Below are 14120 nucleotides of genomic sequence, written 5' to 3' on the forward strand. Positions count from 1 at the left end.
GACCTGGCCCATAAAAAGCTTCCATGCACTCTCTTCAGCACTCTTTTCCTCCTTCTGGATGAGACAGTCACAGAGATTGTTGGAGCCATATGTTAAAGTCACCAAATCTTCATTAGCCTCTGTCGCTAGAAGAACCATCAGTTGATCTGTACACTCACCCAAGATTGTTATGTGAATAAGAAATATCCTACATGGTTTTTAAATGTGTTATACAGGTTGAATATCCCTAATCCAAAAGAGCAAAATACTCTAAAATCCAAAACTTTTTGAGTGACAAAATGGCATTCAAAGTTAATGCTTATTGGAGCATTTCAGATTTTCAGGTTAGGTATGTTCAACTGGTGATGTGGTTAGGCTTTGTGTCTCCACCCAAATCTCATCTTGAATTGTAATCCCCATAATCCCCACGTGTCAAGAGAGAGACCAGGTGGAGGTAACTGAATCATGGAGGCAGTTTCCCCCATGCTGTTCTCGTGACAGTGAGTGAGTTCTCATAAGATCTGATGGTTTTATAAGGAGCTCCTCCCTTTCACTCAGCACTTCTCCTTCCTGCCGCCTGGTAAAGAAGGTGCCCTCCTTCTCCTTTGTCTTCCATCATGATTGTAAGTTTCCTGAGGCCTCCCCAGGGATGCTGAACTGTGAGTCAATTAAACGTCTTTCCTTTATAAATTACCCAGACTTGGGCAGTTCTTTATAGCAGTATGAAAATGAACTAACACAACCAGTGAGTCTAATGTGAATATTCCAAATCCCAAAAAATCTAAAATCCAAGACATCTCTGTTCCCAAGCATTTTGATTAAGGGATATTTGAAGGCCTAATTGCTACAGCAGCAAGTTAACTAATATAGCACATTGTTTGTGGTTTATACTTTGCTTCACATGCAGCCTGGCCAAATTCATTCTTGTTGGAGTAGAGAGACCACTTTTATGGAGAGATCACTGCACAAAAGAGGTGCACAAAAAGTCAGAGAGTGTGTACCATCTTGTAAATCACTAGCATCTGTTTCTCACCTGAAGGTCAAAAATGCACTAGTTTCAATAAAAAGTCTCTGGGAATAAATAAAAGATCATAATTCTTGGATTTGATTTTTTAATCTTTTATCTAGTTTTTGGTCTTTGCTATGGTCTGAATGTTTGTGTCCCTTCAGAGCTCGTATGTTGAAATCCTAACCCCCAATGTGATGGTATTAGGAGGTGGGGCCTTTGGGAGATGATTAGATCATGTAGGCAGAGACTTCATGAATGAGATGAGCGTCCTTTTATAAAAGACCCCACAGAGCTAGCTTGCCCCTGTCACCATGTGGGGACACAGCTAGAAGGTTCCATATACGAACCAGGAATGTGCCCTCATCAAGTACTGAATCTGCTGACCCTATGGTCTTAGACTTCCTGGCCTCCAGTACTATGAGAAATAAATTTCTATTGTTTATAAGCTGCCTAGTCTATGACATTTTGTTAAAGTGCCCGAACAAAGACAGTCTTTATTCTTCTAGTTGGATAGAGGTTCCATGATGGTAAGACCTTTGACTCATTTATTGTAGCAGTCCCAGTTCCTAGGAGACTCCTGGAATAATAGGCATACAATATGTGTTCGTAGAGTTGTAAACTAATGTAATGAATATAAGATGGATAAAGACAAATTTATCTGGTGAGACTTTCCAACCTGAAACTTGGCCAGCAGTTTTCATTTGGCAGAGAAAAGATTTCCTCTGACACAGATATGTGATTAAACATAAAACACGTGCATGTCAGATAGTCAGTTTACAAATTCATTTCACATTATATCTATCGAATGTATGTAGAGACTGAAGGCAGCTAACAAGTTTGTTGAGTGCAGAGGCCCCTTTGCTTTCAATCCTCTTCCTTTATCAGCATCATCTTTAACTCCCCGGCACCTTTCCAACTCTAACTTTGCACAAGCTTGCCACCCGATGGCAGAGAGCCAGGTATTTACTCTCTCCTTATTATCCCAAGCAAATGGCTTAGCATTAAACAGCCAATAAATCACAATTTCCATGTGTGAGAGGGTCCAACTGCAAAGTGTTTAGTCTTAAAATGGGTCTGTTGGTGTCATCTAGATAGTCAAAATGTTTGAAAGATTGGCTGTATACATACCACCTTCTTTCTTTTCAGAGTTGTAGCTGTTGGTTGTTAATTCATTTATGTATTAGAGTCCTTCAGAGAAATGGAACTAATAGGATGTGTGAGTATAAAGAGATTTATTAAGATATTGGCTCACACTTGGTGGAGCCTTGGCCAGCTTGATATCTAATGGAGGGGTCTAGCAAGCTGGAGCCTCAGAAAACAGTTACAGTTCAAGTCCAAAGGCAGGGTATTGGTGAACAAGGGAAGCCAATATTAGAGATGATGTCTGAAGAACACTCTTTTTCTCTGGGGAGGTCTGTCTTTGTTCTTTTCAGGCCTTAAACTGATTCAATGATGCCCCTTCACATTATGGAGGGCAATCTGCTTTACTTAACGTCCACCAGCTTAAATGTATTGAAAGTCATAGCAAAAACCGCAATTACTTTTGCATCTGTGTAATCTCAAAAACACCCTTACAGAACTATCCAGAATAATGCTTGACCAAACACTTGGACGCTATGGCCCAGACAAGTTAAACACATAAAATCAACCATCACAGTTCACTTGCTTGCTCTTTTGTTTTTGTTTTTTTTTTCTTTGCTCCAATTCTCTTAGGTCCTTGAGGTCATCATTATTTCCATAGGGGTCATCTAATATGAAACCTTGTTGTGACCTGGAAAGTCCTAAGTCCACATTCCAGCTTCCCCACTGGCTTAGTGTGTAACAAAGTGCTTTGCCACTCAGCACCTCCAGTTCTGCCTCTGTGAATGGAGCTATTTTGCCTACCTAAGCTCATTGTCATTAACAAATGGGATGAAACCATATTGAGAAGCTCTGTAAACACAAATTCACATTGAAACTGCTAACATTGTTTGTGTATCAAAGGTCCTACCTTTCAAAACAATAAATGAGAAAATAGAAAATTCTGCAGGTGAAGCACATTTCAGTTGAGTAACTGCCTCATTGGAATAAAGAAAGACCAAATTCAGAAAGTAAGTTTATTAGTGAGGGAACAATGATTTTAAGGGTTAAGTGACGTTTTAAATACTACCGTAGGTGATTGATAAAGATGCCAGGAACAGTATCGAATTTAGAGTACACAGAATATTCATGTCTAAAGTCAGGCCTGTTGGGGAGTTAGCACACCATTCATCCTTTCCCGGTGAACTTAGTCCTGGGTGGACGTTAGGTGGCGTGGGAGTGCTGTGACAGCTAGAGCCAGGGGAGCGCTGATCACATGGGACTGTTCACGAGAATCTACTAAGAGACTAAACAGAACTTACAACTTCTCCACTTACAATGTACTGTTGACTCTTGAACAACACTAGCTGGAAGTGTGTGGGTCCACTTATATGTGGATTTTTGCCAATAAATATAGTTACCCCTCTGAATTTGCAGCTTCAGCATCCACAGACAAATGCAGATCAAAGATACAGGACAGGAAGGACCAGCTTCTCTTATCTGCAGATTCTACAGTGCCAAGTGTGGGATTTGAGCGTGTGTGGATTTTGGTATCCGGGGTGGTCCTGGAAGCAATGCACCACGGATAACAAAGGATCACCGTACAGTTAATATCTCACATGTGATTCAATTCTGGACCATCATGTGATTGTCAGTCTCCACCACTCAGGGGGCCTCTATGCCTAACCAGACTGGTTCTTATAACTTCAAAAAATGGAGGAATTTCCAGAGACTGGGGGACAATTTGCTTGCTCAAACCTTATATTCCCCACCACAGTAGCCCCCTTCTGACACTTTAGATTTAAGTTTCTCTTTCTTTTTCTTTTTCTTTTTTTTTTTTTTTTTTTAGCAAAAATGCCAAAACCACTCTCAGAGGGCTAGCCTTGCCCTATGGCCCCTCCCGGTCAGTAGTCCAACATGGGTGTAGTTCCCAAGATCAATGTCCATCGTTCTTTGATAAGTTGACCCAGGGACAAAGGTGGGGATCTATTAAGCCCAGGCCATGCCGTTTCTTTGCAGACTCTCCTTTCCAGAAGTTCAAAAATATCATGGGATTCTCTCTCACCCAAGGTCACTTGTTACAGAACCATGTCTCGGGTATGCCTAGACATCCTATTAACAAGCATTAGCATCTATTCCTGCTTGAAACTTCTTGAGCCACTGGAAATGCCAATGGAGTAATTTTGCCATTGAATCAAAGATTATGTGGGTTCAGAAAACCTGAAGAAGACAACACCAAGATTCACCAAAGACCATATTATAAACCTCTCGCAACATGCTTGCTGTGTGGAAAAAAAATGCAATTTCCTTTTACTTCATTTATAATAAACAGATGTGTTCTTAAAAGCAGCACTGTGTTTCTGAATACATCACACTTTTGATAATATGCAAAGATATTTACATCTACATTTTTTTTTCCTGTGAGAATTGGAACAAAGATAAGTTTATAGTGTGCTTTTATTCCCTTTGTAATAATGGATGAATGGTTAACTTTCTTGGTGCAGCTTTGCGTGGTAGGCGGTTCTGTTTCAAAATGTGCAAAAAAAAAAAAATCAGTTTTATGAGCACTTTGCTCATATTGCTTCTCTGCCACTTTCCCTAGGAATGCCCCAGTGGTGTTGTTAATGAAGAAACCTTCAAAGAGATTTACTCGCAGTTCTTTCCACAGGGAGGTAAGTACAAATGTGGACTTGTTAACACACTATCAGAGTTACAATTCTGCTTGCAGTGTTGAGTTTAGTTTAATTTTTCATAGCATAATGCTACATTTTTAATAATTATGTAAAAGAATGCAGAGCATTCAAGTGCATATAATTTTTAATGTATCATAAAAGCCAGCGACTTAGAAATTATCAAATATCCAAGAGGATACTCTTTAGTTGAATACGATTACTGTGTGCCTAGTACTGTGTCTCTCAAATGCACAATGCTTTCTATTACGAGGGTGCTCAAAATGCCACAAAGCTCATTCACATGCATTATAGGTCTCACTTGATTCTCCCAACTCTCAAAATTAGGACAAACATAATTATCCTCAATTTACAGATATGAAATCTGGGGATTGGAGAAGGTAAATGGTTTGCTCAGGGCTACATATTGACTCAGTGGCAGATCTGGGTTATAACCTAGATTTTCTGCAGCCTCCCCTTGTATATTTTCTGCTGTTTTCTTTTAGTAACTCTTTACTGTGCTCCCTCATCTGAGAAAATTAAAACCATCCTAGATATTATTTTAATTGGAAAGAAAACACAAGGATAGCGTTATGATAATACATGCATGTTAGAGATGAGTGAAAAGATATTCTTGCCATTGGACCTTACACTTTTTCTTTCAATCACCTAACAGATGCCCAACTCATATTTGTTCCACAGTCTATGGTGTGCCCAGCCATGTGTGAGGTGTGATCATGTAGGAGGAATAAGAGGAATAGGATGTGGTCTTTCTCCAAAACAATGTTATAGCTTAGTGTAGCAGATGGGCAATGTCAATCTCAAGTGTAACTGTGATTATGGGAGTTAAAAAATAATATTCTGAGGGCACAGTGCTGGCATGATTAAATTAGCAGGACAGAGAGGACATAAAAAGAGTCTCACCAGATGAGTTGAACCTGAGCTGAAGTTGTTGCCATTCAGAAAGCATCTACTATGTGCCTGTCCCTGGCATGCCTCACCATCTAACAACCCCATCTGTAACCCTCATTTTTTAATAGATATACACGTGAAAACTAAGGTGCAGAGAGTTTGATCCATTTCCAAAGTATATAGTCTTGCTCTCCCATTATACCTCTCAGGAGAAGTTCACTTCTGAGTATGATGTCTTCCCGCTTTAAAAGCCAGTAGGGACATGACATTTTAGGCAAATGGGACACTTGGGTCAGAGCATAGAACTGAAGGTGGGCATTTGCAGGAAATTGCCAGGATTTGGGTGTGACTAGGGTAGAGAGTGTACAGTGGAGGGTGAAATGTCCTAGACAGTCAAGGATGCCATATGAAGAAATGGGACTTTATCCTTGAGGTGAAGCAAAGCCACTGAGAAGTTTAAGTGGGATCTGTTACAGTCAGATTTGTGTTTGGGATACATTTGGCTGATAGGTCTGTGGAAGATTAGCTTGAGGTCAGCAATACTGCAGGCGGGGGAGACTAATTAGAAGATTACTACTGTAGGAGGCAAAACAATAAGGTCTTTAAACAAGGATTTGCATAGGATGAATTGAGAAGTGGGGACAGATTACAGACATACTTAGATGACAAAAATGGAAGAATTTAGTGATGAACTAGCTTTTTGTGGCATAAAAAGATGAAGAGAGGAGTTTGTGATGCCTTCCAGGATTCCATCGTGGACACCAGGTGACTCTTTACACGAGGAGTAGTGGGATAATGATCTCAGTTTTGGACAAATTACATCTGAGGTGCCTGCAGGGATTTAGACGCAACTAGAAGTTGGTACAAATTTGAGGCTCAGAGGACAAGTCAGAGAAAGAGACAGGGATTTGAGAATTATTAATCAAGAAGTAGTGGTTAAATCCATGATGTAGATGAGGTTACTGGGGGAGTTATAAAAGGTGGTGAGCTCCATGAGGCCAGCAGGAAACCCCAGAACACATGTCAAGAACCATAAGGAAAAGGCATCCACAAAGGAGACGGAGAATGAACAGTTTATGGAAATAAACACAACAGAGATCGATAGTTCAGAAATGAAACAATAAAGTCTAGTAAGGTAAGAATCAGAAGGTCTCTTTGGGGTGTGGCAACATGGGAGTCATTACTGGGCATGATCAGGACAGCCCAAGTGCCCTGGATGAAGTACTAGGGAGTGGAGCGCACAAGCAGAAGCCAAATTGCAGAGGGTGAAAAGGACGATGAGAAGAAAGCATCAACCACCGATAAAGACAGCACTTACAGAAAGCTTTGCTGGAAGAGTGAAGTGATGAGGAGGAAACTGGCCATAGTGCTGGGTAGATACCAGTGGAAGACTTTAGTTTTAATGTAGAAGAGATTGGACATTGTTTATACACAGGGAAGGAGCTGGTAAAGGAGATGTTAGTAGCTTTTGGATAGAAAAGAAAAAAGATAAATAGGATTCAGATTTGGAGGAAAAAGATAGTGATGGGATGGGATGGTGGAGTCCATGAATCAGGAGTTCAGGAAGAAGGTTTTACCTCAAGTCTGGAGGGAACCATCTAGTACTTCCTTTCAACTCTGACATCTACTCAACATAGGGGACAATTGTTTCTCTCTGTGATTATGGCCAGAGTTGACTTTGCCATTGACCTTGCTAATTGGCCTTTTATTTTACTAATTTCCACTTAAAGGAGCCACCATTATCTCCTGCCAAAATAAACACAGTAGTCTCCAAACTGACTTCTCTGATTCTGATGACCCCTCCCCGAACCACAGTCTACTCTTAAAAATGAGTCAGGGGCCGGGCGCGGTGGCTCAAGCCTGTAATCCCAGCACTTTGGGAGGCCGAGACGGGCGGATCACGAGGTTAGGAGATGGATACCATCCTGGCTAACACGGTGAAACCCCGTCTCTACTAAAAAATACAAAAAATTAGCCGGGCGAGGTGGCGGGCGCCTGTAGTCCCAGCTACTCGGGAGGCTGAGGCAGGAGAATGGCGTGAACCAGGGAGGCAGAGCTTACAGTGAGCTGAGATCCGGTCACTGCACTCCAGCCTGGGCGACAGAGAGAGACTCCGTCTCAAAAAAAAAAAAAAAAAATGAGTCAGACTGATCCCATTAAAATGTAAGCAAATCATGTTACTGCTCTGCTCAAAACCATACCCATTCCATAGAACATAAGCCACAACCTATAGAGTGGCCTACAAATGGTGGCCATCCCACCAGCACACCAGCCATGCTGCTGCTCCTGGGTCTTTGAACTTGCTGTTCCCTCCGCCTGAAATTCTCTTCTCCCAAATATCTATCTCAAGATCTCATCACCTTTGCATTTACTCAATGCCACTTTCTCAGTGAGACTTGCCCTGATCACTCTATCTTAAATTGCAATGCCTTGAACATTCCTCCTTCCCCTGTTTTATGTCTCTCTATAGCACTTGAGACAATCCAATAATATATATTTCACTTGTACTATTGTTGTTTTTGTCTTTCTCTCCACTAGAATGTCAGCTCCAGGGGAACAGAAGATTTCTCCACTTTGTTTACTGTTGTATCCACAGGTCATGGGACAGTAACTGACAAGTAACAGCACTTGATAAATACTTTTTGCATGAATGAATGAATGACACCCACCTCACATGGTGGCTATCACTGTACAATGGAATAGTATCTGTAAAAGGCTCTTTGAAAAGTGTACAGCACTTAAGTATTAGTTGTTTCATACAAGAGTCAGGTTTCCTTTGGGGTTTTAATCCCATTTGGTTTTAGCTAGTTTCGTGGATTTAAAACAATGTTGTGCCTGACTTGTCAAAACAATTTTTTGTTTTCGATGGACTCTTAAAAGAATTAAATTAGAATTCTAAGAAAACACAGGAAGACTTGTTATTAAGTGAATTTGGATATACTTTGGATGACAACTCTCCCACCCCATCTCATTACTACAGTGCAGAGGGGAGGGCCCTTCTCACAGACCACAGACAGGTATTGGTAATAGTACCTGATGCCAGGATTATAATGGGTTCACTGTCTGCACTAATGAGAGACTAATTTGGGGAATTAATTAACTACCTCATATTTCTCTAAATTGTTTAAAACCCATGGATTTTTTAAAGAAAAATTATATTTACTGAGTGCCTACCAACATCTTAATAAGCATTAATATCAAAGCACCAATGCAGATGAAAATCCTCATTTTTCAATCATTTCAAATCAAGTTATTACATACTAAAACTTGGATACAGCTCCACATTAAAATTATATCTTTATTTGAAAAATAACATTTCCGCATTAGAGAACATCTTCTTAAACAGAGCACATCTATTTTGCAAAGGATTCCTGTTACAAAATCCAAAGGGATTAGGGATTTGAGAAAAAATTACTGTCACACTCTTAACAATTATTTGATTATTCATATGAATTGAATGCAGAAATCTGAACACGAGGCATTGCTGAAGGAAATGAAATATTTTAAAGAATTATGATTTGCTTTGCATTTAAAAAATTAATATCATACATACAAATTGTTCCTTATATGTGGCCAGGAAAGGAAAAATGTCCTAAAGAAGAACGTGATCTCTGATGGCAAGCAAATTCATGTGATGGCCATCCTTACACTTCCATGGAGCCATCGTTTATTCAGGATGATGGTCTGAATGCAACAGGTTTTCTCATTATGAACAGTAACACTGATGGGTCCATAAATCACAACATCTCACCATTTCCTCCAGGAAAGTGCTTTGTCTTATCTACAGAACTCTCTGCAATTTGTATTGTGTCAGGCTGTTAGCTTTCTCTATTGCTTTGTGAAACAGTTTATCAAGCCCAACTTGCTTGGTGAGCTGGATGTCAGAAAAAACTGGATTGAACAAAAGCCTCTTGTTTGCAGGGGATAAAGTATGGCTACTCTAAGGCAAGCAGAGAGGAGATGGCTTGTTGGTGCTATTGCCTATATGGTTACGCAAAAACTTTTTAAACTCCACATATAATAGAAGCTTAGTATGTAAGCTTTTAGTTCACTAAACATTTTTAAAGCCCATAAAAATTAGTTTCCTGGGCTATTTCTGCTCATGCTGTAGGAATGCACTTATGTTGTCTACACTAGGCATCTAATAGATAGCTGTTGAATGAATGAATGAATGAATGAATGAACCAGCTCAAGTCATAATAATCAATAAACATTTATTAAGCAGCTGCTGTGTGCAAGGCACTTGAGTCAGATGAGTTCTGTAGACATAAAGATTAAAATTTAAAAAAGACTTCACCCACTGAGTATCCTTGCCCTAGGACAATATTTCTAACAATTTTTCAGGGTGATTTACAGAGGGCTTATTGACGGAAGCTACTACTCATGCATATGAACTTGCCTTACCACAGTAACGATGTCATGAATTGTATATTCCAATACATGAAGCTAATTCTATTCTTCGTGCTTGAATTCGGTGGGAGTAGGGCTTTGGGATAGGAAAAAGAAATAAACCAGATTGATTTCATTCTACAAACCTGGGGCATGATAATCAAGTAGTGTTTATTCAAATACTATGAAGAACGAACTCAAGGGTTATTTGCTATATGCATTGTGTTCTCAATATAATTGGGTTAAGACCTTTGGACTAAGACAGTTCAGAGTTTGTGGATAGACTGCTACCTATCAAGGTATGTAACCTCGAGTAGTTTACTTTTCTTGGCCTCAGGTTGTTTCTCTGTAAAATGTAGGAGTCACATCAAAGGAATCCTCAGGTTTTTTTCTACTCTAGTATCCCGATTTCTAAGAAATAGTATAGGAATATCTTGATTTCATTACCAACTCTACCATGAAGTAACTAGGTGACCTCAGTATGTCACTAAAAGTCCCTATTTTTACCTTTGTTCAATGTAAATACAATACTAAATAATATCCAAAATGTCTTCCCATCCTAAGAATCTGTAAATTTTGTTGCTCAACTCTCAAATCTCAACATTTATTTTTCAGCTTCACAAGTAAAATTATAAGAAACTGAGGCAATCTCAGCTTAACAAACTCAGTAACTATTTTTGTTATTTAAAGAAATGTGATCACGAAGAGATCATAGACAGAGAAGGGAGATCATTGTTACATCTTTTAAGCCCTGGACTGTACTGAAATCTAGATTCCAAGAAGCCAGTTATTCATTCTTTTAACAAATATTTATTGAGTGCTTAAGAACACAGTGGAGTAAAACCAGAACCATAGATGCTTCTGTAGACAGTTTCTCTTTTCGTCATTTTATCCAGTTTTCTGCCTCGCTGGACATTTCTATGCCTTTGCTTATTTCTCTCACCCAATCAAAGCAAGTAGCTTCACTCCTCTTCTTTCAAACTTTCCACTGTCTTCAAGTGCTTGCCAGAAGAAATCCAAACTCCACCAGAAGGACCACTGCTTTTTAGGACATAATTTTCTTGTCTTTTATTGAGCGGTAAATTGCATTAAATTAGAGCTCGTCACCTAGACACACAACAGAAATCCTAAAAAAACAGTTATTTAAGGTGAAAAGATGTTACATTTGTAAAAGATTTGATCACATGTGTTTAAGGTAGTTGAAATAAAAGTGGCTTGTCCAGGAAATAATAGCTAATATTTATTGAAATTTTAATAAGTATATAGGCTTATTTCTAAACACTTTGCAAACAGTGTCTCATTTAAACTTTATAAGATCTCTATGAAGGCCAGGCACAGTGGCTCACACTTGTAAATCCCAGCACTTTGGGAGGCTGAGGCAGGTGGATCACCTGAGGTCAGGAGTTTGAGACCAGTCTGGCCAACGTGATGAAACCCTGTCTCTACTAAGCATACAAAACTTTGCCAGGTGTGGTGGCAGGTGCCTGTAATCCCAGCTACTTGGGAGGCTGAGGTAGGAGAACTGCTTGAACCCAGGAGGTGGAGGTTGCAGTGAGCCGAGATCGTGCCATTGCACTCCAGCCTGGAGCCAAGAGCAAGACTTTGTCTCAAAAAAAAAAACCTCTATGAAGTACATACTGATATTGTTGTTATTTTGTAGATGAGGAAACTGAGCCACACAAAGGTAAAACAACTTGCTTGAGGTCATGCACTTAATCTTTGGTGAAGCTGAGATTTAAATTCAGGCAGTCTGACTCTACTATGCTATTACCAAAACCTCTGTGCATGGATTGTCTAGACTGGGAAGCTGCTGTAACTTCTAAAAGAACTGCCGAGGCACATTTAGAAGAACAGGATGTCCTCTGTACCACATGGAAAGCATAATTCCCACATGTCAAGCTTTAAGCTAGAAAAACTCCGTTTGAGAAGAATAGTAATTATCACATACCCATGTTCTTTTTTTATTTTTTTGATTAAAAAAAATAGCAAACATCGTTTGCTTTGAGCCATTATTCACAGTGAGTACTGCTTGCTAAGGTAAAAACATTTACTCTGATCGTAAAAACAGGGTAACAAGAGACTTGCTTAATGAAGGTCATTATAAAATATGCAAAATCTCTTTTTTTTTTTCCTCCTCCGAAAATAAGTTTCACACACCATCGATCAATTCACATCTCCAGAGGGCACTATGTAGTTCAAGAAGTCTGTGAAAAAGTACTGTTGAGAGTAAAACAAGTTTGCAAGTTGAAATAGGCTGCCAATTCTTGATAACTCTATAATGGAGCTTCCCAACAACAGAACTAAGTTTATGGTAATTAAACCCCTGGCTCCATAGGCAAAAGGATTTCTTCCTGCAACCTATCAATACTGGATGGACGTCCACTCTAGATGTCACGGTGTTACATATTATTTAGACCCAATTTTGGTGCTTGGTTAGTTCACTGAAAACAGTGCTAGTAATTCCTGTGTTTAAAGATGAGTAGTTCCTCATAGCCTATTAAAAAGGTGAGAGATGACCGAAGATGCCACTGTCATTCTGAGAAACTGAGTGTACAATCTACCTCATGAAATGTGTAGCCTTCAGTAATGTTAATTACTGCACTGAAGCATTCAGGAAAAACAACCTATAAGGAGGCCGTAGGCCCTGAGAGCCATCAGAGAAATTTAGATGACCTCTGACCTCTCTTATCTGGGGAGGGCAATTCTGTACTCCTGTTACTGTGACTTAGCTTTCTGACAGCCTATAAAAAGCAATTCATAAAGTAAAAAGTAAATCAATGATAAGTTAAAACCCAATAAAGGTTAAAAGTTAGAAATAGATGAGCTTTAAAACAGAAGATAAAAGGCTAGAGCCAATGAGCGAAAAGGTTACCATTTGATTTTGAAAAGACAAAAAAGGTTAAAATAAAAGGCTAAAGCCCATGAGATGAAACACTGAAAATAATCATGTAAATTTTATCAAGGTTCAAGCACAGAAACCCTTAGGAATGAAAGCTAGGCACTCAGAACAGAAAACAATAAGGAAAAAATACAGACTTTTAAATGAAATGGCAGAAAGCCCAGAGATTAAGGAAACAAAGGAGAAACAGGAGAGGAAGGAAGGAAAAATGAGAGGGGAAGAATACCTGATGGAAGCAAACTAAGAACACCTGTTAGACTTCAGAAGACATAATTGTCCATCATTACCCAGATCCTCGAATCCCACCCAGGACCCTGACAGAGTAGGGGCTCCCTACTTCATGCAACTTCATACAACTAGGAACATGTAGGACCACCCAGTCCCCTTCCAACACAGCCACAGAAACTTCCCAAGTGACCACTGACCCCAATCCATCAGCCAACTTCACTGCCTGTGGGCTAGCCTGATTCTCAGAGTCAGAAAGACCTAAGTTCATGTCCCAGATTTACTCCTTCTTCACTGTGTGACTTTGGGCATGTTTTTCACCCTCTCTAAGTCCCAATATCATTTTCTGAGTTGTAACAATGATGAAAGTTCTAATAATGACAGAGACACTAACAATAGCAACTCGTCTCTGTCTCATTAATATTATTATTACTTTGCTTCTAGAGATGGTCTCGCCCAAATACGAAGCAAATTCCAGACAAGTCGCAATCTTCACATCCACCTATGGGACCATTCATTTCTTGTCCCAGTGTTAATCTCATCACCCAGGACTACAGCATTGCCAGCCAGAAACTCATAGAGAATGTTTGTCACCAATGGCCTCTATCTAGGTTGCTCATTCCTGTGAATCTCAAACTCTAGTCCTCTACAGAAAGAGGGTAAGCAGTTGTGAAGAAAGCACAAACTAAAGGAGGCAGAGTTAATTCTTCTGGATCAAAGGAAGCTTGGACTGCAATCTAAGTCTTATGTTGGATATGGAAACACTGACTTAATATTGCCTTTTCACCATTTCAGACTCTACAACATATGCACACTTTCTGTTCAATGCGTTTGATACGGACCACAATGGAGCTGTGAGTTTCGAGGTAAGCCCTGGATTACACTCCTATCATTTGACTTTAGTTTACGCTTTTTAGGAGGAAATGTGAGTTCCGTGATGATTATTTTTGCTCAGGGGAAATAAAGCCCAAGGACATTC

At 39.6% G+C, this 14120-nt stretch overlaps 2 protein-coding genes across 6 annotated transcripts in view; one reads left to right on the plus strand and one right to left on the minus strand.

The window, feature by feature from the left end:
- KCNIP4 (potassium voltage-gated channel interacting protein 4) overlaps positions 1–14120 on the plus strand; it is a 1194812-nt gene that overhangs the window by 1160667 nt on the left and 20025 nt on the right. For all 5 annotated transcript variants that reach the window (XM_008017780.3, XM_073012493.1, XM_008017777.3 and 2 more), the window contains 2 exons: positions 4650–4719; positions 13937–14007. In XM_008017780.3, the coding sequence (XP_008015971.1) occupies positions 4650–4719; positions 13937–14007 (141 nt within the window). The remainder of the gene's footprint in view (positions 1–4649; positions 4720–13936; positions 14008–14120) is intronic.
- Positions 8907–14120, minus strand: part of PACRGL (parkin coregulated like) — a 46412-nt gene continuing 41198 nt past the window's right edge. Inside the window, exon 10 of the transcript XR_012091631.1 lies at positions 8907–11124. The gene's annotated coding sequence lies outside the window, so the exon portion shown is untranslated. The remainder of the gene's footprint in view (positions 11125–14120) is intronic.

Source organism: Chlorocebus sabaeus, chromosome 27 (assembly GCF_047675955.1).
Source record: "Chlorocebus sabaeus isolate Y175 chromosome 27, mChlSab1.0.hap1, whole genome shotgun sequence".
NCBI classification, from domain to species: domain Eukaryota; kingdom Metazoa; phylum Chordata; class Mammalia; order Primates; family Cercopithecidae; genus Chlorocebus; species Chlorocebus sabaeus.